Consider the following 27,911-nt stretch of genomic DNA (forward strand, 5'->3'; position numbering starts at 1 on the left):
GGCTCACTAGTCAGTTTAATAGCACTTTGCTCCCAAAGGAATTTGATTCCTACTAGTACCTAGTTTAATAAACACTCTGGCAATGTAATCAACAAGTTTTCAATGGTACTGCAGCCACAAATTAGCAAAACTGCAGCCTACCTGCACTAATCCTGTCAAACAGATTTATAAAGGATACATCAAGTGGTCACTATTCTCCATAAAGTGTGTTGTCCAAATGACATTAAGCACACACATAAGTGATCCAGTGGAGCTCATCATCTAACCTTCTGACAAACATTAATTGTTTAACTGGCTTTACAAAAGTATGTTTTTACCTCCACAAGACTTCTGAAAACTGCTTTTTCTATAACACATATATTCTTCTTGCCATTGTGTTCTCTAGCCGAAGACATGAGAAAGTCAGGTAAGAAAAAAACAAAAAGATGTGCACTAAATTTAAGATGCATTTCATCTACTAACTACAAGATCTGTTACCTTATTGAAACAAAAAAGGCCCAAACAATAGGCCTCAAACCAAGGTTGACTTCTGAGTGAATTCCCCGACCAGCAACCAGCATCTTATCAGCAGCATGAAGCAACCAGCATCTTATCAGCATGAAAATGTAACCCTGGGAACAATCCCTGGGAACTATAAGTAAACAATAGGAAGTAACTATAAATCCCAAATGTAAAGAAAAACGGAAACTCCTCAGATGTGCCCGGATCCTGGCCAGATCCGGACACGCCTGAGCGAGGCACGTCAATCTACCAGATATCTCCCCTGCATTTTGTTTAGACTTGTTTGTTAAACTGTATAACAGCCGGGCCCCCTCCCAGCACAGCCGCAGACCTCCCCTACGAGCGGGCGCCCTGCGTGGGACTTCCCATTGCCGGGACAGGCTCTGCGACCCTTCGCTGGGACGGGGCTCCCCAGCTGGTGCACGGGGCGGGGGGGTGGGAAAGTAGGAGGGCAATTGGTGATGTACCTTTCTTAATCACTATAGCCAGCTTTATGTAGCAATGACTAGGTGCATTACCTTGCTTATTCTTTCTGCCGCTTTAAACTAAAGTAAAATAAGCCTATTTCTTTAGCTTGGTGTCTGTGTCCTTTGTGTTAACCCCGTCAACTGGCAAAACACTTATCCACAGAAAGATTAACATAATTTGTTATTAATTACTCCATCTTTCAATCTCACCCCTAAGTACTTCCAAGTAATTCAATCATTTGCTTGATATTTTCTCCAGAAACTAAAATTCTGTAATTCCCTACTCTATCTCCCCCTATTTTAAAGAGAAGTGGGCACTGGTTTTGCCCTTTTCTTGTCTTCTTGAGGCTGTTATTTATCCAAAAGCTCTCAGTGACAGTCATTAATAGAATTACACTGTAATGATCGCACTACTATGAATTCTACATTACAGTGTAATAATAAATAAAATTCATGCAAACACCCTGAGCATCTTATTCACCTCTATACTTTTTAACCTCCTTCTCTCTCCTATTTTAGGCTGTTACATTACTGTTTGATGCAGATATTAACCATGCTAACTTTCTGACTGGTCTAAGGAGCAATCACAATACATTCATCTTAAGAGCTCAGACTCTCCAATTAATACTTTGAAATACAACTCTCTCATTCTCTCATCCCCCGAAGTGAAATTCAATCAAACATCTCTTTTTGGAAACTCAGTACAGTGTTCTGAAGAGTTTGGCATTATTAGATGTATACATTAATTTCATTCTACTGCCATGTCACAGAAAATGAGAAAAAAGCTGGAATGCAGAAGAGCAAAGCAGCACCAGACAACATACTCAAAAGGGGAGGATCACAAAGTTACAGAAAGGAAACTCACCTATTGCTAGAACTGAAATTTATGCACAATACACAGAATCTAAGTCAGACTGCTTGTCATACAAACATGCCTGAGCCCAGCAAAATGATTTTTCCTAACATTTAGATGATTACACTCCTCAAATCCTTCCCTTTTAGGTATCCAGGCTACAGGGCTGAAGTGCTGAAGCACATTCTCTACACAGTTATGAAACCTCTATAACTGTAAACCTTTCAGAACCTCAGAAATTTAGGAAAAATATCCGAGTGATGGAACAGATCACTGTAGAAGATGATATGGTTCAAAACAGTTCATGCAATTCAGTATTTTAGAGCAATAAATTTAACCCTGAGCCCTTTTCTGTACAAATTTTTAGTGTGTTTTACTACTATGAGCAGAATTTGCTGCTTTCCAGGCTGTAACCATGCCATGATGGAACCTAGCCCTATGGTTTGGGAAATCTGGCTTCAGTGTTTGCTGGAGACCCTGCTCCACCTTTCTGGAAGTCGGTATTTACCGTTATGTATATTTGTCTCTACAAATATTCAGTTTATTAACATTAAACATTCAAATTTTGAGGGCCTTGTTTTATATATTGTAAAAGATGTCCTTAGAGCAGAAGATTCCCTTATCCATAACAGAATACAACAGGTGTAATTCATTGTGTATATATTTATTGCATTTTAGTTCCTGAAGTCAGCGTAACAAAAATTCAACCAACTCATATACTGTAGAAAATTATATCCTCTAAAAATCTATTTGGCTAATTGAGGGGAAAATCCATGCCACGTATAATTTTCCTGTATGAAACGTTGTTATTCCAAAGCAGAAAGCAAATGTTTTTCTCAATCTTTAATTTTCACAATTTCAGTAACAATATCTACTACATCTTTGCAGTGTGTTTTATATTCTTAAAGTGCTTTAATTCAATACTTCATTCATTAAAGGCTCACCAGTAACACACAGTATGAAAAAAAATCTTTAAAATTATCTTGAACATATGTTTCTGCTCCTTTACTCTGCAGCCTACTGTGAAACTGCTCAGCTATGAAATCAGATATTTTAAAGGCTATTTAATATTGTGAATTTTTCACAGAACATCAGCACGGTTAGTGAGCACAGGATGCTTCTGTAACTGTGTTTAGTGGTCCTTGGGATCACATTCCTACCTGCATAGACCAAAACCATTCACGTCTTTACATTAATCTGTAAAGAAAAGTGAAGCCTAAGACTTACAAGGACATAAGAGTAATCTTGCTAAGCAGAACAAATTTCCATACTGTGTTTACAAAAAGATATGAGACAATATATTAAAAAAAAAAAACCACCTCATTACAGTCACAATGTCTCTCATGCACAACAGTAAGGAGAACATTAGGTTAATCTGACATAATTTGTTCTTAACAAATCAAAGTTGGCAGTTACTTATCCATTGTATCTTGGTGTGCTTACAAATTGTTTTATTATTTTTCCAAGAACTAAAGTTATACTGACTATATGTGTCTCCTAATTTTTTCCCCTACATAGTCACAACTTTCTGGCATGTAAAGGTGCTTGAAATATTAAATCATTGAAAATGTCCCCAGATAAGCATTTTTCTCTCTTCTTTTTGCAAAGACTTTACATTAGTGAGTATAAAAAGTAAAATGCTGTTACCTCCTAGCTGGAGAGTGACCATGAAACTGTGTTCAACATATTACTTAAAATTACTGAATCTGGGGGGGAACCTTTGACCTCACATCAAAGATGCCTGTATGCATTCAAAAGAAAAAAAATAAAATCAATTTAAAAAAAAAATCTATCAACTGGGCTTTTTTTCTGAGGTGTCATATAAAACCTTCATGCATATTAAAACAGCATACTATCTGGATAGTACTGGGAAAGAAGGGGAGGAATAGGAAAAGAAAGTTACAGCTCTCCTGAGGCAATGTCTATGTATGAGCAGTAAAACTCCTGTGTGAACAAACATAATTACATTAACAACAATAATGTTAATAGGACTACATAATATATAATAATATATGAATATATAATTAAACTAGATGCTACATAATAATAATGCTAATAGGACTATCTATAGGACTACCAAGTTAAAATATAAAAGAAAATATAGAAAAGCGAATTTGGAACATCCTCTTGGAGGTACAAAATGTTTAATTAAGAAGCTCTCAAAATAATTTAAAATAAAACAAGTTAAAACCCACCAAACTGGATTTAAGTGACCACACTATATATACTCTGAATATTCCTTCAAAATCAACAGCTTAATTTCAGTATTCTGGCCATGGTAATGTGAAAACTTTAAATTTAAATTCCCCATTATAACCCTGAGGAAGTTATATCTGAAATCAAGTTCAGTCCATGAACTAAAATACAACTGCAGCATTTGGCAACATAGGAAATGTGCCAAAATTTACTGGAACATTCCCTCTGTCATAATATTAAAGAAATGAAAAGTATCTACAATATGCAAATAGTATCAACCCAGCCAACGTTCTGCCTATGCTATTGTAGCAATTCATTTGTGACTAATGAAAAATCCACTGATGAATAAAACATATATTCCAAAAATAAAATAGTTATAAATAAATTTTAAAAATACAATTACCCTTCTGAAGTTGGTAGAGCATCTCCATTACATCTGGATGTAACAGAAGTAAAATGTCAAATGCACTTGACCTAGAATTGTTTTAAAAGCAATTTTTTTTTTCAGTGCTCTCTGAATATAGCACTACTTACTACTCTGTAATTAACAAAGTGTCTGAACTATCACTAGTAGAAAATGAATGTGCCATTAGTAGAGATGAACAAAACCAAGGAGTCTCACTGGTTCAGACCACTGCATTATTATCACATTTGTGAAACCTTTCAAAAAGCTTTATTTTTATAAAGAAATAATGCATATAAAATAGTACGATGGAAAAAAAATTAAGCAGTAACCTATACAGACAGCTCAGTTGCAGTTTTTGGATCTACTAATATTTATGGAATCCCATAATGCAGTACTAAACTTGCCTCATGCAAACTGTAGCCATTGAATCACTCGTGAAAAACACATGAATAAACTTGAGTTTCTTAAACATTCTATGCATACTTTGGATCAGACCCATACTCTGAATACGTACAACAATTTTCAAGAAAACTTTATCTGTGGACAGTCTTAGCTTGACATCCTGGTGTTAGGACAATAGGTGATCATTTAAGTTAATAAATGATGATGTATATGAAATTAATTTAGTAAAAGAAGACTTTTATAACAGCATCTATTTTCACCAAATTAGGACAAGTGAACCCCTTGTACCTCAATAATTTGAATTATTTTATTTCCCTGTTCATCACAGTAACAACAAATCATGTAGGTTGTACCTCCAGGGGTCATCTAGTCCAAACCCCTATTCAAAGTAGGTCCAGCTGCAGCAGGTTACTTCAGAGTCTGTCCATGAAAATCTGGAGTTTCTCCAAGTATAGAAACTCCACAGCCTCCCTGGACAGCCTGTTTTAGTGTTTGATGAGCCCTGAGTTGAGCCAAAAAGTCTCCTGTGTTCCTACATTTGTCCTTTGCCTCTCATCACTTCACTGCGTATCTCTGAGAAGAGAATGGAATCATCTTCTCTGTACTAAGTAAACACTTAATAATCTGGCCCAGGATGAAGTTAACCTTCTTTGCTGCAAGAGAACACTGGGGATCCATATTCATATTCAGCACCAGGACCTCCAGTTATTTTTCAGCAACGCTGCCTTCTAGCCAGTTTAACACCAGCCTGTTTTGTTGCACAGGATTACTCCATTCCAGATATAGGACTCTGCACTTGTCCCTATTGAACTTCATGAGGTTCCTATCAGCCCATTTTTCCTGCTCGCAGCATCTTAGTTCTTCTTATATATAAGAATTTTCATTAAATACACTTGGCAAGGGAAAGCGGTCTGATGGTGTAAAACTGCAGGATAAGATTGCATGGAAGTGTCTTCTATCCTTGCATCAGGATTTCTATGCCAACAACAAAAATTCTGCTTTGTGATTAATGAGATTCCAGTGTTTGATTCTATTCTGATGTTGTTCATATCACAAAGATTAAAAAAAAGGAAATCACTCCAGAAAATGCAGTATCCTAGGACAAGGGATACCCAAACTTAAGTCCAAGCTTAGAAACAAAATTTCCTGGAGAATTTATTCTAGCACTGTTTGTTACAACAATGCTAGCACATTCCTTTGAAGAATCTTGTAGCTAGCTGTCGTCAGACGCTGAACAAACAATTAGCTGAGTCTACACACAACAGTTTTGATTTAATAGAACAGAAACTATGTTCCTAACAGAAAAACAACACAAAATGACAAAAAAAAAAAACCAAACACCTGAGCAACCCAATATCATGCAGGTACTAAACTGTATTTGCAACCTTTTCTAAACTTTTAAAAGTAATTCTCTTCAAACCATTAGGTTTCTTTTTGTGAAGGACATGTAGCAATTTTTATAACACAGATGTAATACATAAAATCTGTATTGAAAATAAAGACAAGAAAGATTAGACTTTAGCAAACATGACTAGAACGATGTTGAACCAGAACAACACACACAAGAGGGAAGAGCACAGAGCCTTAAAGACAGCATTATTTATAAAATCCCAATGGCATGCATTTACTGCATTGAAACACGGTGGTAGTTAGTTCAGTCTAGCAATGGAAAGTAATTAAGACCGAAGTACAAGAAAGTATCTAAAAGTCTTCTGTGAAAGAACAGTACTAACGTCTATCTGAAGTTAATCAAAGAAGAAATCATCTCAGCACTGATGAAGAGTGAGGAGGAACGAATGATTCAGTGAACTAATGTAAATCAAAATCTTATAGCTGCCTTAGTGTTTTTCAAATGGAAATGAGGCTTTTTATATCAAATTGATTTGGATTCCAGAGGCAAACTGCATGCCCTGTTTCTCTGAAAAGAATTGACTGAAATGTATGGAGGAAAAAAAAGAGTAACTTTACAACAGCGAAGTAAATCAGAAGCTGTACTGCATGTGTAGAAAATCAGAATAAAATTCTGATCACTCACATCATACTTTTCCAAATGAGGTGTGTATCACAAAGTCAGGTCCAAACATCAACACTACAACTGCAGTTCACAGGAGCTACAAGGAACCCCGTGTCCTTGAAATAAGGCAATAATGAATATCTGGTATTTTCAAGGATTATAAGCATTCACTATGCCTTTACACATGCAGTTTATTTAAGTAGTTAGAAATACTTCATAACTCACATGTCAGTAAGGAAAGAATAATTTATAAGCTTATCTGTTTTGAAACTAGGTAAATACAATTTGTTATTGTTATCATTGCCTAAAACACTAGAAATACCTTCTTTCAAATGCACCACTACAATCAACTTAATTCAGATTACTATCTCATTAATGGATAGTTAAGTCAAAGAGATGTTAGAAATTAAAATATATGATTAAAATCACATATCTTTCCTATTTGCTCTATGATTTTATAAAATGAGATTTTCCCCACCGTAGTCCCTTCAAATGACTCAAGCATATAAAATCTATTTTACTGCTATAAATCTCATTAAGAAGGTAGCCATTCTGTTTAGAATTTGTAAGCACTATAGTCAAAATTAAATCCAGCTGGATTAGTAAAATTCAGTTATAAGAGACTAGAAATGAGAAGACTGCTGCAATGTGACAGAATAAAAAAAAAAAAAAAGACAAGAAGTCTAACGAAGTAATGATTTGGTATATTAACCTCATGTACTACGACTACATCAGATATATAAAGCTCTTTTTCCCATTAAAAAACCTGAATATTCTTGAAACATCAATATTCTGTAACTGTGTCACATGTTTTACATTTCCAAACTACAACAGCTCCGTTCCAGCCATCACTGAAATTAAATAATATTTTTGGTATAACAAATGTTGAGAAAAGTAAATTCTTAGAGCATAGAAAAGAATCTTCATTTCATGTGAACAATATTCACAAATTTCCTTGGCCACTTTCACAGTTCATCTGAATAAGGCTTCTGCTCTCCAGATACTCACATACAATGTACTTCTTAGTTTTATGTAAGAGAAACCCCTCCTAGAAAAGAACTGCTTGTAATTTTTGTAAGGATTTCTTTTGCAGAGTTACAAAAAAATATTGCAACTTTGCAGGAGCTAAACATTTAAAAATAAACTAAGTGGAAAAATTAAATAGCATCTCTTCAGTTCACAGGGTACTATTTTAGGCCTAATCCTTCTTTTATACACACACAGAGGTGTCCTGTTACGCAGAGCCCCAGTGAATCCTGCCATATGAATGCTGGTAACATAGATAAAGGAGAGAAGAAGCTGCTAGAAGCACTTTAGCTTGTAAAGGAGACATGAGGAGAGACAGCATCCAGAAAATTAGTTATTAAGATCATAACAACCAAATCCCAAATCAAATTCACAACTGCATCAAATCAACAAAGGCTCAGCCTCCATGTTTTTTTTTAGTGAAGACACATTTCAAGAATTCTAACTTTGATCTGAACCAGAATATGGTTAACAAGATCCAAATTTATCTGTACTCAGAAAAGATAGGACTCTAATGCACCCTTATATGACCTTTACCTGTTTCTACATCTGTTAAATGCAGCATGGAATCAAAGCCTCCACTGAGGATCTTTCTTCCACAACATGACCAACAGGCAGCTCGAACAGCACAGGAGTGACAGGAGTATGTTTTTAAACAGCACCCTGTATCTACAGCATCCCATACCTTAAAAAGAAGGATAAGGACAACTTTATAATGAATCACAATATTTTTTTCAGTGTACTGATAAGCAGCTACAGCAAATCATTGCAGCTGGGAAAGCTTTGCATTCTGAAGTCGTATCTGCTAAACTGTAAACATCTCTTTGAAATAATTGCATGGTTGATTAGAATTAGGGCATTTTATTAACAAGGCACAAATCAGTAATACATTTTTATGACTTGTATTATTTCTTGAAATGTCTACATTGTTCTCACTGGCAATTCATGTTATACTTTACCATTCATAATGCTGCCCTACCTATGTGCAGGGATGTATCAAAATACATTTTCCCTTTATACCATTTTCCTTCCAGATTTTTGTCTCTATCACATCTTGCTTTCCATAAAGAGGAATCCCAGTAGATTACAGCTTTCACATCTGTCTATAGATAGGCTATTATGTTTCTCACTCAGTTTGTAATTTTAAGTAGAGTGTTACCTTAAGTTCACTGAGGCAGCAGATAAGAATACCATCATGCAGCTACATGCAGATTTCTAAGGACTGATCTAAGTTCTCTCACTTTTCAGTTTCCTCTGGACAGAATTAGGTTGATGCTGGGCATTTCTGAAAAGCCTATTCTATTAGTTATCCATTTTTTTTAAGTATGTAACAACTAATATTTTCAGAACATAAATGGTTCTACTCATATTTTTAAATACTTTTTAAAGAAAAAGGTAATTGTTTCCAAACAACATATTTTAGAAAACAGAAGTAGTCCGAATTACAATTTCAGTTATAAAATATAGTTCACAATAATCAAAAGTACATCCTTCTCATGGTGTTCCTTTTGTCATAGTTTTATGATAAAATTAGATGTTTAGCAAGAAATGGCCCATATAAAGATCCAGTCTGTTCACTTCTGTGAGAGAAGTCTAAATATCAATACTATTTCTCCTGTGAATATTCTGCTTCAGTAAAAGCTAGATTATAAAATATCTTATCATTGTACAATACAATATAATACCTGTTGAGTTGTCTAATAAAATGTATAACAAATGCTATAACCATACCAGTAAATCCTACATTTTATTACTTCTAATACTTGTAGTACAAATAAATCAACGGTTTGACAGTGCTTCATGAAAGTTTTATCGCAGTTTCACTAAATCCAAAGCAGTTTATTGCTTTAAAGTCACCATTTTACTTCACGGTATTTCTCTTTGCGATTAGTCATTTTCATCCTGCAAAACCAACACTGCCTATGAACTTAGAAGGTCATTCTGATTTTTTTTCTATTCTAATCAATTTCTCAATTCTAAGATTGTTTATATAATGCTTGGAACAGACTAGGCAATTAACAGAATAGAAAAAAATGACTTTTTTTTTTTAAGATCGATCAAATTCAACCTTTATGAATACGGCACAAGAGCACTGAAGTTAGTATCAAAATAAAACTGACTGCATGTTTGTGCACTTTAAAGGATGTTAAAAACAAAACCAACTTGGGAAATCAGAAAAGATAAGTAGATGTTTGCTATCTTGTAGCAACAGCACAATTCACAATACAGGAGAATGTAAAGGGGAAGAAAAAAGCAAGACTTTTGGTAACGTATTTTTAACTTCAATTATATTTTCTTCTTACTGGACAAAAAGGACTTGCTGACAAAATCATTATTATATAGTCCACACTCAGAAGACAACATTCCATTATAGAAAATTATTTCATCAAAGTATCTTCTAGAACAGAACACAGTTCTGCAATGCAAAGCACCAATTATCATTAATTAGTTGAAAAGTCAGTTAAAACTGGAACCGTGATGGACATACCCTAAGTATTCTACCCCACCCACAAGAAAATAAATCAGGAAAATTTTAATATTAAACTGCTTTTGAAAGTAAGTTTCTCTGCTTTAATGAGTTTTAATGATCATTACAAGCTTCACAGTATTAAAAAAGGGTTAACTGTGTCTTGGAGGGCTTTTAATACGAGGAAGCTAATGAATGAATCAAGATGAAAGGAAAAACAGGTGGTACACGCTTCAGATATTTTTCTGTCATGTTTTAGAGATTAAGTATGAAAACTCAATTTTCACAAAAAAGATGAAGTAAAGCAAGTTCAACAGCACTTCTGAGTTCCCACTCGATTAAAAAAGGCTGTATAAATGGAAAAAGCCTAAAGCTGCACATTTCCCTCCATTATGTGAAACGGAACAAACGACTGACTGTAGCGGAGGAGATCCCTGACCACACACAAGGGACAGGTTGCTGAATACCACATTTCTCTCCACTGTTAGGCTTTCCATCAGCCCTTTTTGCTCAGGTAACGGTGGCGTTGCAATGCCTTCAGGAATTAGAGCTGCACGGGCAATGTAGTTTTGACTGAGGAAATTAACTTAGTCTATTGCCAATTAATGTAAACTTTTAATTACAGATTCAGGTATTGAGGAGAAAAGACCAAGAGTTAAACGAGCACTTAGGGCAGCACCTTCCCCCGCAGGCCCCCTTCAGTCCAGCACTTCCCCTCCCCTAGTCCTACCCCAGCTCCACCTGCTTTCACCGGGCGTTGCACTTGGTCCCTTCCACATCCCTTCAGTGAGACAACGGCCACTGCAGGAGGCTGGGCTCAGGGCCTAGAGGTTTCTTGTTGCCTCTCCTTGCATCTTGCTCTTTTTGCCTCCTGCTCATTGCTTCCTACTGCTCCTCTCTCCAAATGCACATCACTTCCCCTGTGTCCTCCCATTGCCTTCTGTGTGTCCTCACATGTGTCCTCGTGGCTGACCCCTTTCTTCAGTATGTGTGAAGAGAGGCACCACATGCTCCTCGGAAGAGCTCTGGCCCACAGCGAGCTGTTTTCATCCATTTCAGCGCAAGCTGGAGCCAGCTGTAGCAGCACAGGGCAGCTCACACCCTGGTCCCACACTGGCGACCCCTGCAGCCCCCGCTGCCAAATCCCACAGTTAATGCCCCATACAAGCTGTCAGTTCAGACAAAGAGTTAGAACAGACGTCCATCAAGATATGGTCCAATGCAAATTCACTGGAGCCCACAAATGTGCTTTTAAATAATGCTGAGAGGTGCCACTTCTGCTGTGGCTTCACAGCCTAATGGAAAGAGAAGACAGACAAAGCAGCAGAAGAGGATGGCAGACCCTGTCCTGCTGTGCAGTGGCAATGCTCTGTCTGATAAATAACAGAAGAATTTTGTAGGGGCTAAAGGCGAAGGGGTTTCGGTCTCAGTTAGAAAGAATGTGTTAATACAAGGAGAAGATCAGTATGTTGTTAATGCCAGGGGTAGGATGTAATTTGCTAGGTAGAGATATACATGTGCAGTTAGGAATAGGTGTGGTGCTGGATGAAGGAAAAATGGTGGTTAAATTACTAGAATTATGGGAGGAGGATGAGAGGGAGGTGAAACCTGAGGTTTGGGCCAAGGAAGAGAATCGGGGAGGGTCGAATATTCTCCCCATTAAGGTAACAATAGACGATGAGTCATGCCCTATCAGGGTAAAACAATATAATATATCAAGAGAAGGGAAAGAAGGATTTAAACCAGTGATGGAATCCTTACTGCAGGATGGCACCCTTGAACCTTGTATGTCTCCCCATAACACTCCTATACTTCCAGTAAAGAAAACAGGTGGAACTTTTACTTGTTTGTAAATGCGGAAAATGGAGTGGCTCATGGAGTGTTGGTTCAGGATTGGGGAGGGCAAAAGAAACCAGTAGCTTCTCTCAAAACTGTTAGATCCTGCGAGTCGAGGGTGGCCGACCTGTATACAGGCAGTAGCTGCCACAGCAATTTTGGTGGAGGAAAGTAGAAAATTAACATTTGAAGGTACTATCATTGTGCATACTCCACACCCAGTGAGGAACATGTTGAGTCAGAAAGCTGGAAGGTGGTTAACAGACTCAGGGATGTTGAAATACGAAGCAATACTGATGGATCAGATTGATCTCACGTTAGTAACAAATAGAAACATTAATCCCTCACAGTTTCTATATGGGGAGGATGTTCAGGAACCAGAACATGACTGTTTGGATAAGTTACCAAACAAAAATAAGAGAAGATGTTAGATGAATCTTTGCACTATGGGGAAAAACTATTTACTGATGGGTCCTCTCAATACCTAGAAGGGAAAAGAATATCGGATTATGCAATTATCGAGGGGCAGAAGATGGAAGTGTTAGAAAAAGGGAAATTACCTGCTGGGTGGTCAGTGCAAGTCTGTGAACTCTATGCCCTAAAACAGGCATTGGTATATTTGAGAGATAAGGAAGGGACAGTGTACACAGACTCAAAGTATGTATTTGGAGTGGTCCACACATTTGGAAAAATATGGGAAGAAAGAGGGCTTATAAATACAAAAGGTAATGAGCTAGTACACAAGCAGCTGATCAGAGAAGTTTTAGAAGCCCTGAAGCTCCCTACAGAAATTGCAATTGTGCATGTGAAAGGACATCAGAGGGGAGCATCGATGGAAATAAGGGGGAATAATTTAGCAGATTAAGTAGCCAGAGAAGCAGCTACAGAATCATCATCAGTAGTTTTACTGGTAGTAACACTGGGGGATTATGAGAATTTAGCCCTGAATTTCACAGAAGAAGAGGAGAAGGATATACTTAAAAATAGGGGGTGAAAAAGATCCAGAATGAAAATGGACTTTACCAGATGGAAGGCAAATGTTAAATAAAACATTATCATAAGAAATTCTGTCATTAATACATCAGAAAATACATTGGGGAATGCAAGCACTTTGTGATCATTTTCTTAGACAATATGGGTGTATAGGAATATATACGGAGGCTAAACAACTAGTTGATCGATGTCTGATTTGTCAAAAAGTGAACAAAAAGGTAGTGAGAAAAAAGGTGGCTGGGGAACAGGAGCTAGCTGTACAAAGCCTCCAGGTAGACTTCACAAAGCTACCTCAAGTACAAGGGTGGAAGTATTTGTTGGTATTAGTGTCTCACTTAACTCATTGGTTGGAAGCAATCCCCCACACCAAGGGCAATGGCAAGCATGGTATCCAAGGTGTTATTGGAAAACATTATCCCCAGATATGGATTAATAGAAAGAATAGACTTGGACAGAGGAACACATTTCACTTCTGGAAGAGGAGAAAGAATGAATCAAACTTTAAAACAACCCTTGACTAAGTTAATGATTGAGACTCAGATGTCTTGGATTAAATGCCTGCCGTTGGCCTTATTAAGGATCAATACTCAGCCACAAGTGGACCTGGGAATTTCTCCCTATGAAATGATGTTTGTATTGCCGTATATGAGTAATTACAGGGATATTGTCACCCCTGAAGTAGGAGATCAGTATGTGAGAAAGTACGTGATAACAATAGCTAACACCTTAACAAAACTAAGAAAGGGCTTCTGCCTCAAACACTACCATTGGATTTTAATATCCACAATGTAAATCCAGGTGATTGGGTATTGATAAAAGTGTGGAAAGGTTAATCATTAACTCCCGAGTGGGAAGGTCCATTTCAGGTGCTGCTGACCACCGAGACAGAGATCCGAACAAAAGAAAAGGGGTGGACTCTTGCCTCCTGAGGAAAAGGACTGGTGGAAAAGCCTCAGGAGTGGACTGTGGTACCATCCACTGATCATCTACAAGTCACCCTCAAAAGGACTAAGTAAATACATCAGGAGAGGATTGAATGACTCTTAACCAGTGGTCTGGACTGGGTTCAGAGATGACACTGTGAAAATTTACTTATTCGCTGTATGGGGATTGGATTAGATTGAGAGTTGCTAGAAAAATCAACCTAGTAGGGTAATATCTTGTCTCGAGTGCATACACGAATTTCATGAAGCGTAGGTTTTGCATTAGTGTGAAACGTGTAACCAGAGGTGGTATTTCTCACAGATGGAGAAAACTGTGTTATAACTGTAACAGGGACTGTGAGTATAGGGAAGGGGCATAAATTGTAACCTTGATTTATGGGAAAAAGAGGTCAGTCCCCGGAATTTGGGATGTCTCTGAGAGTTGATGGAAGGACACTGTCAGAAAGTGCCAAAAGTTTGCTTTGCTTAGAAACAAAGGAAGTGGCTACAAAGGAGCTGCACTTGAATTGACTAACTGTTAAACACGGATTTGTTAAACACGGATTCGTTAAACAGTAGAGGACAAGACCAGGTTAACCTCTATATTCGCCACCAAGAAGACTTTTATCTCAGCTGTGGGCTGCAACCCCATAGGCATGAGAGGTGGGAGTGTATGTTATACCAGACCTCTGCTAATCATCCTGACATGGTTCGCTTTAATAGCGGCAAATCCGTGCATCAAGTGCTTACTGTTATGTCCAACATCAGAGTGTGGAAAAAGGTTGGATTTTTCTTCCTTTGTGCTATGGCAGGCTTACTGTTCTTACCATGTCTAATACCCTACTTTATATGGCTAATATCTCATGTTATTGAGGGGATGCAAATAACAGCAATGTCGGTAAACCCTGAAATGGCTGCATTGACTGGTGTCCACGAAGTTATGAGATTAAGAAAAGAATGAGACTAAGTGTTAGCAAGCTCAAGCAAAATATGGTATTAAAAAGGGGTGGTTTGTGATAAATAATAGAAGAATTTTGCTTTCGCTAAAAGTAATGAAACAATTACTTTTACTGAGTTAGGTTAAAGCTATTATTAGTACAACGATCCAAATTTTAAGAAAAGTAAAAGAATTTACTACTGGGAAAAGGGGGGAATTGATCAGAGGAAACACCAACCCAACAGTCCCCCCCTTCTTGGGATGCTCACCAGATGGTCCATGTCACAGGGCGGTAACTCCTTTGCAATGGAATAAGAAAGAACATGATGGGCCATCCCTGGTATCTCTTGTCCTTGAGATAAGAGAGGAACTGAAACCACTGAGCCAGAAAGACAAAGGAGCTGCAAATTAGCCCAGACTTGAAGGACAAGGTGTACGTGACCACAGGACTGAGTTGGAGCAGAAGTAAGGGTCAGTGAGCCAACACAGTGAAGAAGACTACGAGCCTTCATCTGCAGACCCCTGCCTACGACCACCAGGGAGCACTGCGCAAGCGCGACGGGAGGAATTTGGGGCGGGGGGATATGTTAATGATTTCTCAGAATTGTAATATTCCTTCCCTATCCTTGGAGTAGTGATGCATATGTATTAGGGTAGATGAATATGTAACCATTTATACAATAAAAGGGAGCCCCTTTTGGCTCCAGAGGGCACGCCATTGCACCCAGCCCTGTATTCTTTGCTCCACTGACGTTGTTCCCAATAAAACCTTTTATATATATATATATATATATATATATATATATATATGTGGGCTTGTTTCTCACACTCTGCAAGCTTCATCTGGCCACGTTCAATTCTAGGGATGGTTCCATATGACTTGCCCAGGATTTTCCTTCCGTGCTCAAATCTGTTGAATTTATCTCAGTGTAACTTTGATATACTAGTGTGTGCCCTGCTGCAAGGAGGATACAGTGCAGTGCATCCCCAGAAGATAAATTCCAGTTTTAAGTTTCAATATTCATCTTCCAGAGGAGAAAGGAAGCTCTACTTGCTATTTGCAAGAAGTGGCATTTGATGTTTACTCTTCAGCAATCACTTAAGAGATGCATCCATGCCCACAGAAAGTCATATAAAGGTGAGCCAATGCATATCAAGAAACAAATATGGGTGTGCAGAACTGAAAACAAAGCAATTAAAGGACAAGCTATGCACCTTCAGTACAAATAAGTTATGAAAAGGTAGGAGCTGTGGATGCTCAGCTGTAACAGAATGTGCCTGCCCCAAGTCATAAATACCATTCTGTTCTTGGAAGTCAGAGATGTTAACTGTGTTACACTCACAAATGGAGAATCTACGATATTTCATTACCAAGGAAAAATGCTTCAAATCCCATCAGAGGATCATCTCAAAGCCACCATCAAGTCTGCATTTTCTTAGAGAGTCTCTTAAGTAGTTCCTCATTCCTGTGTATTTCTACTGCTTAATAATAAAAAGGGGAAAATGTGGCTAGAGGGAGTATTCCAACATACTCTATCTGAAGCTTGACATGAATGTCTACTCAGTAGCTGGTGCTTAGTCCATATAGGCAGACCCCCGTCATTAAAAAAAGGAGAGAGGTCATAAAGGGATATGTCCTTTGCATGTGACTTCGCCTCTCTCTGCCAAACACTCAGATGTCAAATTAACAGATTCTCCAGGATGAAAGGCATTTCAGGGATCTTCCTTCAACTGAGATAGTCAAGTGCTTCAAGAATAATTTGTGTGGAAATTGTTTTTTTCTAGTCTGTCTTTCTTTCTTCACTTTTATGCTGGATGTGCTGGCTCAAACCAGGATGGAACAATAAGCCTGAAAGACTGCATGGGCATAACCAGCAGAGTTGATGAAATGACCTGCATCCCCAAAGAGCATCCAATGTGATGCCTGAACCCAGAAGCACGTCCTCTAAATTACAAAGGTAAACAATGAACAAAGAGACACTAATCAACTGGCTTAGAGCATGGCAATTCTGCACACAATATAGAACTAGGTTACAGTATAGCCACTGGATTTCAGTTTCAAAAGAAGATTTTTTCAGGACCTGGTACTAAACAGGAGACAAGAGTGTCCCCTAGAAATTTAGGGCCATTAAAAACTTCCTATTTCAGGTGAGTGAAGTTGCTGATCATGCCTCCTCTGCCAAAAAGGAACATGAATTACAGACCCTTTACCAGAAGAGGATCCCAAAATCATTCCTCTGAGTGCCATCTACATATGAGCTCAGAAAAAGGATTTCCATCCAAGAACAGTTTAAGGCTGAAGGCAAAGGCCACAAACACTGTAATTTAAAAAGTCATGGTTGTAACAACTATGGTTTTACTTTCAAAGTAAGTGTTTTTAAGAAATTAATCAACCTAGAACTATTTAGAAAGTTGTATTTTAAATACCAAAGGCTGCTGAACTTTAAGCATACCTGGCAATAAACAGCTTCAAAGTAAAGGTTTCTAAAATAAACTAATAGATTTACATGGAATAAAGGCTTACATTTTTAGTACATAATAAATTACTCAGGCAGGGGGAACAGTTCATTTAAAATTACATAGGCTGATATATATATATCTGTCTTCCTTCACTGGCTTTTAAATACGTGTATCAAGTATTATAGGACTAGACTCTAATCATGCATCTGTCAAAGGAAGAGAGATTTATATTCAATTATTTTTACCAAGAGATCAACTGTTTTAAGTGGTTTTGTTTGACTTCAAAACCCAGCCCTTACAGAAACTCAGATTATTTCTAGATGAAATACTAAATTCTCATTAAACCTGAGGTTGCTCTTTTATCTTGTGATGTCAGATGTGATTTTAATTGCCGAGCTAAAAAGTTAAAAGCACATGTTTCAGCCTGCTACTCTGAAAATACTGCTTATTGCCACACATTCAAGCAATATTTTACATTATAAACAGCAATCAGTCCTTCCTTTCCCCTTATAAAGCAGCCCAAAACCAATGAAATATACAACTGTTATTAGGAAAAAAGCATGTATTACCTCCCCTAAATCTACAATTATAAAATAATGAATTCTCCAATATTTGAAAGAAATAAACAGTCAAGACTCAAAGCTTTGAAATTTGCTAGTTATTTTCAAAGATTTTCTTCAATGCCTTTCTGGCATTAAGATATTATGAATACTTTAATTGCATTTTTTCCAATTTTATTAAAATTGGCTTTAATGTGTCAAGCTGGTTCATATTTCACTACTAGTTCTTAGTCTTCTGTACTTCACTATTTATAACGTTGCCCTTCCATTTCTTTTCCATTAACTGCTTTCATCTCATTTCTTCTCATATTATAGAAAGTATGGTGATTACATAGTTATCTGCTAGGATTAATATATAGGGCCAAAATGGCAGGTACAAACAGCCAAGTGACAAAACTATACTAGAGATCTCTTTATAAAAGCAATTTTCTTTTACTTCTCTGAGGCATGTTGTAATTCAATTGCTTTTTCACATTCTTCATAATATTTGGAAATAAGAGCTGTAGAAGTTGCTTGCTTTTCTGTATAGTTTAGGAACATTGTGAAAATACTGTAACCAGCATTTTAGGTAACATAACCAGACCTCCACATCCTCAAGATCAAAAGTTCACAAATCGCATAAGTAACTAAACAATATGACAGATGAGATTTATTATAGATTATATGCTTCCAGATCCTATTTTCTGACTGAAAGCTTCCAGGAAAACAGCCCCTGAAAATAAAGTACTTTGGGTTGAAGATGATAAAAACTCTTGGTAAATCGCAAAAGAAAACAAGAGGGGGTAAGCACTCAAGTAAACAGCAACCACAGAAGAATGTTCAGTGGTCTGCTATGCTATCAACCAGCTCATAGGACACAAAATAAAGGCTTTTACCTTACTGACCAACCAAACTAGGCATTCATTCCTAGGGAAAAAGTGACATCAGAGTAAGTAACGTAATGTGAGAACTCATCAAGCATATAACCACTGAAAAATGAGGAACTGAGCATATCTCTTCCATTGTCATTCTGTGATTATCTCTAATGCACTTGCCTCCAAGAAAATTAGACTGCAGAAAAGAAAATATAGCAGCCTTACTTTTAGGAAGAGAAAGGTGCATCTATTCAAACAGATAGTCACTAATTGCACAGTGAACCCCAGAATAATGATTCAATTGTGATAAGTTAGAGGTTGGAAGAAAGTATCAGGAATTAAGTTGTACGCATTTTGAATTTGCATGCATAAAGGAACTACAGCAGAGCAAATCAAGAATACTAAACAAAAAATTCATTTCTAGAGGATGCATAACAAAATTAAAAACTTTTTTAATGGATCAAGTTGATTTCAACATAACATCTGTAGATAAATAACAAATCCTTTTCCTCTTCCTCTGTCAATGGTTCCTACTACATAAACAACAGCAAGAAATCACTTCCAACTTCTTGATTAATCTAAACACAAAGAAGGCATTTAAGAAACAGTCCCGTTCAAGGACAATGTAGGATGGTACTAAGTTACAGGAAGCATGAAGAATTAGTATGCTTTGACTAGAACATATTCTGCTCCCTTCCAACATATGCTCAGATTGCTCCACAGATTTCTGAAGCTGACATGACCTGCTCCTTTCCCTTTTTGAAATAACATTGTCTCTGCTGTGTCTCAAGGAGAAGGAATAAAAAAAAAAAAAAAATTGTCTCTGAAATTTGAACGTCATATCTGCTAACATGCACAGATTCAAGAGAATGGTACTCTCTGAACCATACTGCTTTTCTGATCTCATAAATATCTAAATACAGTAATTTCTATTAAATACAGTAAAGAAGGAAGCCCCACACTACCTACAGAAAATCATGTCTTTTCTAGTTTGCAAAGCAGGCTCAAAACTGTAGTTGAAAAGATTCTTCAAAAGTCAATGGGTCAGAGAGAAGAAGTGGTCCCACAGAAAAATTACAAAAAGGTATTTGCTGCTGCTGCTTCTTCTCCAGATTGGTAGGTATGCCTAGGTAAGGTGCCTAAGTAAGCGTCTCCAGCCACTGCATGATTAAAAAAAAAAAAAAAAATCTGCTTTTGAATGGGCTCGTAATGTAATATATATAAATTCCTATAATAACTACAGGAGAATTTAGAATGTTTCATTGTAGTTTCAATTAGTGTTGTCTTAAAATAGTGAGCTAAATATTCTAGTTTTAGTAGAAGGTAAAATTTCCTGAAAGGCAAGTTACAAGTTGGATCACTGTCTTTGCACTCTTTTGTCTAAACATGGAGTTAAACTGTGTAAAAACTAAGAGCTAAGGTCCAGAAAAAACTATGAGCTAAGGTCTAGCTTAGTGTATAACCTGTAAGTGTTAACAAACTTATTTATATACAATTATGAAGGATGTAAATAGATGTTCAGATTGTTATATAGACTACGATTGATGACATTTGGGGTATAGAAGCTTAATTTGTTAACCACGTGTCCCAAAAAAGTTTTTCAGCAGGATTCTGTAAAGCTAACACATTTTCAGATGTGTTGAACACTTGCTCCAGGAACGTTTAAAAGTGTGCTAGGGAACATATTTTAAATGACATCCATCTTCCTAATCTAGACACAGTGTAAGTAGTATATATCAATGCTGTCATTTGAGCAAGCACTTGCAGGTTTCCACTGGCTTTCTTCTTGCAGCAGACATAACTCAAAACATGATTTCCTTACTAATCCAAAGCATAGGACTAGTGATGATAAAAAAGAGCCAACTTTATTATTGTTTTAATACCTGGATAAGAGTTTGCATTTACATAGTTTATTACTAGACTAACCATACTACTATAGAAACAAGGAGAAAGGAAAGTAGCAAAACATAAAAAATTCAATTAGCTGAGACATCCAGCATAAGGTCTCACTTCATTATTTCTTTTTCACCAAAAAATGTAATAGCAAAATGTTTCAAGTACATTTATCAAACCAATTAGGTGGAAAATCTTCTCTTTTACAAAAAAAAAACAAAACAAAACAAAAACAAAAACACCCCAGTACATTAATTAGATCTTAAGATAGCTCTTATTTTGTAGGGGGCTTTATCCAGGCAGATGCATTTTAAGTTATAATACTAGTTGCATACTGCTAACCAAGTTAACAGTATTACTAGAAACAAGTCAGTGGTACGAAAACCAATTTGCAAACATGTCAACAAGCTTTAATCCTGGTGAATCCAGCAAAGGCTGAGTTAAGTGCAAGCACTACGTTTAGCTTCAGGAGGCAGCACTAACATACTAAGCATGCTTATGAAATACATTTCCAATTATTTGGTGTGTTTTATTTTAATCTTCCCTCCCACAGAAACTCAGCAGCCTTTTCCCCAATGAAGGCTCCATAACTGTTAATTGTGAAGGTTCATTTGGGTGGTTTTACCTTTAACAGGAGAACAAAAACCCAATCAAAAGTGTACTTTGAGCTGCCACCATCCTATAAAATGATTTTAAGAAACCACTAATATACCAAGGTAAAACATTGACATTTTCAGCTGGCAAAGGGAGAGACAAAATAAGTAGAATAGAATTCTGCAAAAAGAAAACAAAAACATCACACCACTATGCCAGGAACTATCCATCTGATTACATACAGTAAGGGAATGGTCTTGGTAAAGCTTTAATAATGAGACCTACTACACTTAACCTGAGCTTGTTTGCTGGCTGTCTACTCTTGGAAATACACCTTACGATTCCATACTTCAAAAGCTAACTTGTAGCACAAGGAAAATCTAACCAGCCAATCAAAACTGAAAACATAAATAATTTTAAAGTATACAAACTGGCCAGGTTTTTGTCAATATAAATAATTGTTAGCCTCCATGGGATCCTTTCAAGTCAAAAGTTGCAAACAAAACTCATAAGAAAAATGTAAATGATAAAAAACAAACAAACAAAAACCAAAATAGTGTAATGGTAAAAGACTGAATAAGACTGACATAAACATTTCATCAACAGTTCTATTAGAGAATTCATAAATTATATATTGTCATTGTATCAAAAGCTAAAGTTTTACCCCATGTGCTATATTTTTCTAAAGACATACTAATCTCATCTGCAACTAACTTTTTGCATCCCCTCAATTAGGAAATGGAAAATGTAAAGAAAACACTGACACTGGTGAATTCTTATTTCTTGGACATTATTCTTGCCTGGAATTACAGAAAGACAGACAGGATGGAAAGCTGGGATATGACATTATTTTGATTTGGTGCTTTTCAGTATTCTTTCCCTATTAATTCTATGCAGTTTCTGGACAAACAAGCTCAATCCTCCAGCATTTCACAACTCTCGAGGGCGGCCTTCCCTTTCAGTTGTTTGGATAGCACATACACACACATTCGGTGTCCAGATGAAATGTTGCTAAACATTAACAAGTAACACATGCATGGATGTTGCAACGTGAAATGCCAGAATACTAATAATAACATATTTAAATGCTCAATTAAAGTAAATAAATGCTAGAGTATTACATACTTATTCAGAAATAGGCTCTGCTGCCTTTATAAACTGAAGCTACAGATTAGAATTAGTTCATTTATAAAGGATGTTTACCTAAAATAAACATCTCTGCAATGAGAACTGAAATAAAATTGTCAAAGTATGAACAAGATCAGGGTAAAAACTTGGCCTGCCACATCATTTACATGAAAACACAGTTAAAAGTTTTAAGGTTATTCAGTGCTTCCATGACACAGCAACTCATTGTAAAATTTTCTTTTTATTATGCCATATCTGTAGCTGTGTCTGTTGAACTAAAGTTGTGCCAGATTTATAGTAGTCTAGTTCCATTAAATACCTGGGCTTCACTAAAATAACAAAGCTAAACAGGCATTTTCATTCAGGCTATTTGCACAGAATAACATAAGCACTAGATATGTAATAATCTACTTCATGACACCTAGCTTCTGAGTCGCACATACACATGAAATAGAGTGCATCATGAGAAATTCTCCTCTTGGATGGCAAATCAAGTCAATATACACATTACTGTTATTATGCAATGCAGGTAAAATTTTATGAAAATCAGTTACTACCTTATTATTACTGACACAGACAAAATACTTAGATACGGAAGATACACCTAATACAACAATCAAACAAAAAAAACCCCTAATACTCCTTTTATTTGACAGAATGGTAACTTACAGGGTGTGTTATATTTAACAAACCAGTGAAAAAATTAAGGAGATCTTAAATTGTGCTGCTACAGTCCATTATGAAGTGCAATTATGAGAAGGTACAATTATTTCAGTGCAAGTCCTCAGAGAGGCCATTAAGGTGCCATTAAAAGACTATTATAATGTTTAACTTCAACAGTAAAGCTACTTCATTACAAGTCATACTGTCATTTTAAAGAGAGGAATGCAATTCTCACAAAAAAGAGGCATTCTAATTCATAGTAACTACATCATCCTCGTTTTGGCTTTTATTTGCATTTTTAAAGTTTGTTAACCTTCTGCTTGCTTCTGTAAGAATTAAGATCCAAGTGGTCCAATTTCTAGATGTGTTGCCATTGACAAGTCATTAATGCCAATGGAAGTTGAGGGTGGAGGGATAATAAACTTTAAAATCCAAATTTTCAAACTCAATCTAAAAATTAATCTCTCAATGTTATAGCATCTACTATAACTTACCCTCCTAACTGAGGGAATATTAACACCACTATTAATTTCTGATTAAGCAATTAGTGGTTTTATACACATACTGCATAAGTATGCAGTTAAGAACAATTAGAGAATATATTTATGACCACGTGATAAGCATTAAGGGCTGGAAAAATATTGCAAAATTACTTTCACATGCACTAAATAAATATTGATTCTTCACCTTCAGGCACTGAAGATAGCTGCTCTGTTCCGTCTAGAGATTCTCTAACCTTGGCTGCACTTTTCACCTGAAAGATCGTTTCTCTCAAAATCTGAATAAGTCATCCCTGTGGAGTGTTTAGGTTATTTCAGATGTACTTAGAAGGCCAATCTAGCACTTATTCCCACGTGGCTCTGCCACAGTGAAGTGACCGATTAATAGTTTTGAAGACAAGAGATGTGTCAGAGAGCTGCCCGGGCCTCAGCGCGCTGTGACACCGCAGCACAGGCGATGCTTACAGAGCGGCATCCTCTCTCCACGCACCAAGGCGGCCACATCACGACACGAGTGACTTGCTGCTGAATGCGGAGCAGACACGTCTTCCTACGGATGCACAGGCACCACTCAGGAGAAGGGTTCAGGGGAACAATAATCCGACGCTTTGTTACTAAATATGGTTTTAAAAGGGTATTGTTAGAGAATGTGTTATTAAGTGGCGATACTCAGCAATGTCTCCAAAAAGAGCAATACTAAAGTGGGCTTTCAGAACTGAAAGAAACCCCCAGTGGGGACACAGACTATGCAGCTACCTTAAACTGACTGTCAAGTAACACACTTTTCTTAATCACTTTTCATGGATCCCTTAGAAGTAATCTGTGTTCCCAAGGATCCAGTAATCACAGACTTAAGACACTACCACTACTTCTTAAATGATATTTTTAGAGCATCATTACATTATTGAAGTATGATCGCTACTGTGCAAGCTTTGGCCTATCATTTGTTATAAAGGTACTTCAGCTTTGAACCTCTCACCCAAAATAAATGAAAACTGATTAACTTCAACAGTAGTTGATTTTTCAACTCTAATAATTACAGGCTGAAAGCAGGAAGGGGGTGAGAACTGGAACAAGTGCATCTTCCTTGAGGAATAAATTATTCCATGCTATTTAAAAGTTAAAAAATTTTTCCCCAGCCAACACAAAATACATGTTTCAGAGTCAAAATACTAAACAACTGTATACACACACTGTTTAAACAATATCTGGAATAACTAGAACCACTTATGCACTTAAATTATGAGTTTGAATAGTGACAACAATATTATAAAATTGCATAGACAGATCTAGATTATACAAATGAAATAGTATCCATAATGTGCTGCACATGCCTGATATTAAATATCACATTAAAGAGCAAGATAAAGCAGCATTCTAATTTTTTAAGTGCCATAATACTTAGAGGATCGATATCCACTTTAATTCTTAACATCTTTGATCACTATTTAAGCAAAAGGATTTAAAATTTGAGGTAGTCCTTTTAAAGGTATGCTTTTAAAATGAAATTTCAGAGCATTTTTAAATGCTGGAGTACTCCCATATTCACTTGAAAATAAAACCAATCTACAAGTCATTGTTTGAAGGGGGTTTGGGGGGTTTGTTATTTTTTAATCATCAAATGGGTTTCACAACACAGTCATGGGCCCTCTGACTTCAGTTCACTGTTTGGTAGCATTTCCAGTGAACATCTAGTTAAGATATGGAACCAAGCTTTGAGTTTTAGGGTCACAAAGTTTACTCACGTACATTGTGTGTGACTGTTCTTTTAAACAGGGCTGAGGGCTACAAGTTTTTAATATGTATTTATTTTTAGTATCACAGGGTAATACAAGGCACATTTAAAAAGTGACAAAATCAGTTTCAACAAATTAAATACAGTAGGAGCTATATATATAACTTGTTTAATGAACAGTACTAGCAGTACAGGTTCCACCCTGATTAAATAAAAAAAATATTACAACAAGCTCAGTAAGATGATCTTGCTGTTTAAAAATACTTCCAGGGAAGTGGGAAACAGAGAAGCACTAACCCAATTCAGTATTGTTAGACATCTTCTGAATTTCTCTATAGTAATGACTGCCATCCCGGGGGGGCATATAAACTAAAAATTGAGGACACATGTTGAACAACCAGAGACCTATCAGATTTTATAATTATTTAAACTATAAACAAGGTGGGCAGATGATATGAAAAAGAAACTTAGTTTCTGGTAATACATAACAGAGCTTTAATTCATGTATTGGTTAGAACCCATAGTATAAATCTGTTCAAAGCATAATTATCGTGGAGTTGCTAGCATTTTTTAATGGTTACATTTCTTTACAGCATTAAAGTTAAGAGAAAACTGACATGTTTATTTTTGTTACTTTTACGTATTTTTTTCCACATTGCCAAGTGAAATCTTCACAGCTCTAGTTTCCTTCCTCAAAACCAAAAAAACATTATCGACAAAATTCTTCCGAAACCATTTTTACTTGCCTGCTCATTTAAAAACTTCAGGGGAATTACACCAATAGACTTTCAAAGCACATGGATTCCTTCTGCAAAAGCACATATTTGTTTCTTACGATGTTTTACAACACATGTATAATTTTAAAAGACAGTAGAAAACTGCAGCCATTTGCAGCATAAATTCTTCAAGTAATGAGATCAAGATCTCCAAATACACTGATCCTTCTTTTGACTTTTATTTTGGCAGACTGCTAGTTCTTTGTTCTTAAAAAGGAGAAATTCCAAAAGAATGGAGAGGTAAGAGCAGGGTTCTTTCCCCTTTACTCCATTCCAAGATTTGGGAAAATATTTTGCTTTTCCTTGATCCCAGACCACTCTAAATATAGCCCTGTTGGCTAAGAGCCCTTTAAAGGCCAGCAAGAGCCCTGCGGGACAGGAGTGCAGCCGGCAGCAAATACCCTTGGGCAGAGATGACAGCTCTTCAAACCAGCTCAGCATCCTCTGTACCACGTAGCTCCCTGCACTGCTGCTTTCAGAGTAAGCTCTGCAGTACCAAGACCTCAAGTGAAGGCAAGTGAATCAGAAGGCAGGGAAGCTGCAACCTCTGAAAACCATACTAATTTAGGCATGCTGGGAACTTCCAAGAAGTTGAACATTCACTAATGTGGAGAATCCATGTTATCATGGATTTGAAGATATTTAATTTTGTCTACATATTTTAATATCCAGATGAATAACAAATTCAGGGCTGCCCACCACAGCTTGTAGTAGCATTTTACTGAAGGCATATCACACAATTAGAAAAAAGCTGGGGTGATCTTTACCTTCAGAGGAAGAAATACCAGAGTCACCTCTGACAGCTGAGCAACTTTAACAGCTTGATTTGTTTCCACAGAAATAGCCTTATCCTGTAGGAGTTCAGAAACGGGTGAAGAGAAAAGATGGCTGCAAGCCCACTGATTAAATTCTTGCAGTAAAGGTCCTGAATAGCAGATTTTTTTCATTTCCCAGAGTGGAATACAGTTTGAGAAATACAAGCAGTTTGATTATTTAAGTGACACTGAGGATAAAACTAAACTTTAGCTGTAGCAGAGATAACTTTGTACAAGAATCAGTTCAACCAGGATAGCAAGAGAGCACCAAAACAGGCAAATTTTTTTGATAGCTTGCTTAAAAATATACTGGAGATTTTTAAACTGCTCTGAAGAATGCACCTAGCCTGAAAGCTACATGAATAAAATTTGGTTGAGGTCTTTTCAAGATTTTTCCCCATAAGATGTTATTTAGCAGCATGGATATACAATATAGGAGCCTCCACTTGTTCAAGTTATACCAGGAATTCCTGTTCAGGTACGTCTCCACTGGATGACTGAAGACACATTTTATCCAGAATGAAGTCTGTGAAAAATACTGTCAAATCCTGGAAGCTGAAGAGCATCACAGAATGAATAACATGGTAAGACACAAGTGATTATTACATTAGGGATGTGTGCATTTGCTGGCCACTCACAATGAGAGCCTCTAGTATTTGGAAATATGAGGCAGATGCTGCAAAGACCCCGCAATTTCTCAAAGGCTCACATTTGGCTCCCAGGATATTCAGTGCCTCCTATAAGATCTGATGACACAAAGAAAACTGTTTGCAGCACAGATGTGGATGACTGTCTTCCACAGAGCCTAGGTTTTCTTTAAGGTGTGTAGCACCACACACAAAACGTATTCCCTCAGCATATTCCTGGCATTTAAATGTAGTAGAGACAATCCTGCTCTGCAGTGGCTACCTA

At 36.8% G+C, this 27,911-nt stretch overlaps 1 protein-coding gene across 4 annotated transcripts in view; it reads right to left on the reverse strand.

The window, feature by feature from the left end:
• Positions 1-27,911, reverse strand: part of WDR25 (WD repeat domain 25) — a 74,189-nt gene that overhangs the window by 23,956 nt on the left and 22,322 nt on the right. For 3 of the 4 annotated variants that reach the window (XM_042799147.1, XM_032981679.2, XM_032981678.2), the window contains exon 3: positions 8,403-8,550. The exons of the other annotated variant lie outside the window; for it this stretch is intronic. In XM_042799147.1, the coding sequence (XP_042655081.1) occupies positions 8,403-8,550 (148 nt within the window). The remainder of the gene's footprint in view (positions 1-8,402; positions 8,551-27,911) is intronic. 4 annotated transcript variants of the gene reach the window in all.

The sequence above is a fragment of the Tyto alba genome, unplaced genomic scaffold (genome assembly GCF_018691265.1).
Source record: "Tyto alba isolate M040663 unplaced genomic scaffold, T.alba_DEE_v4.0 Super-Scaffold_29, whole genome shotgun sequence".
Lineage (NCBI taxonomy): Eukaryota > Metazoa > Chordata > Aves > Strigiformes > Tytonidae > Tyto > Tyto alba.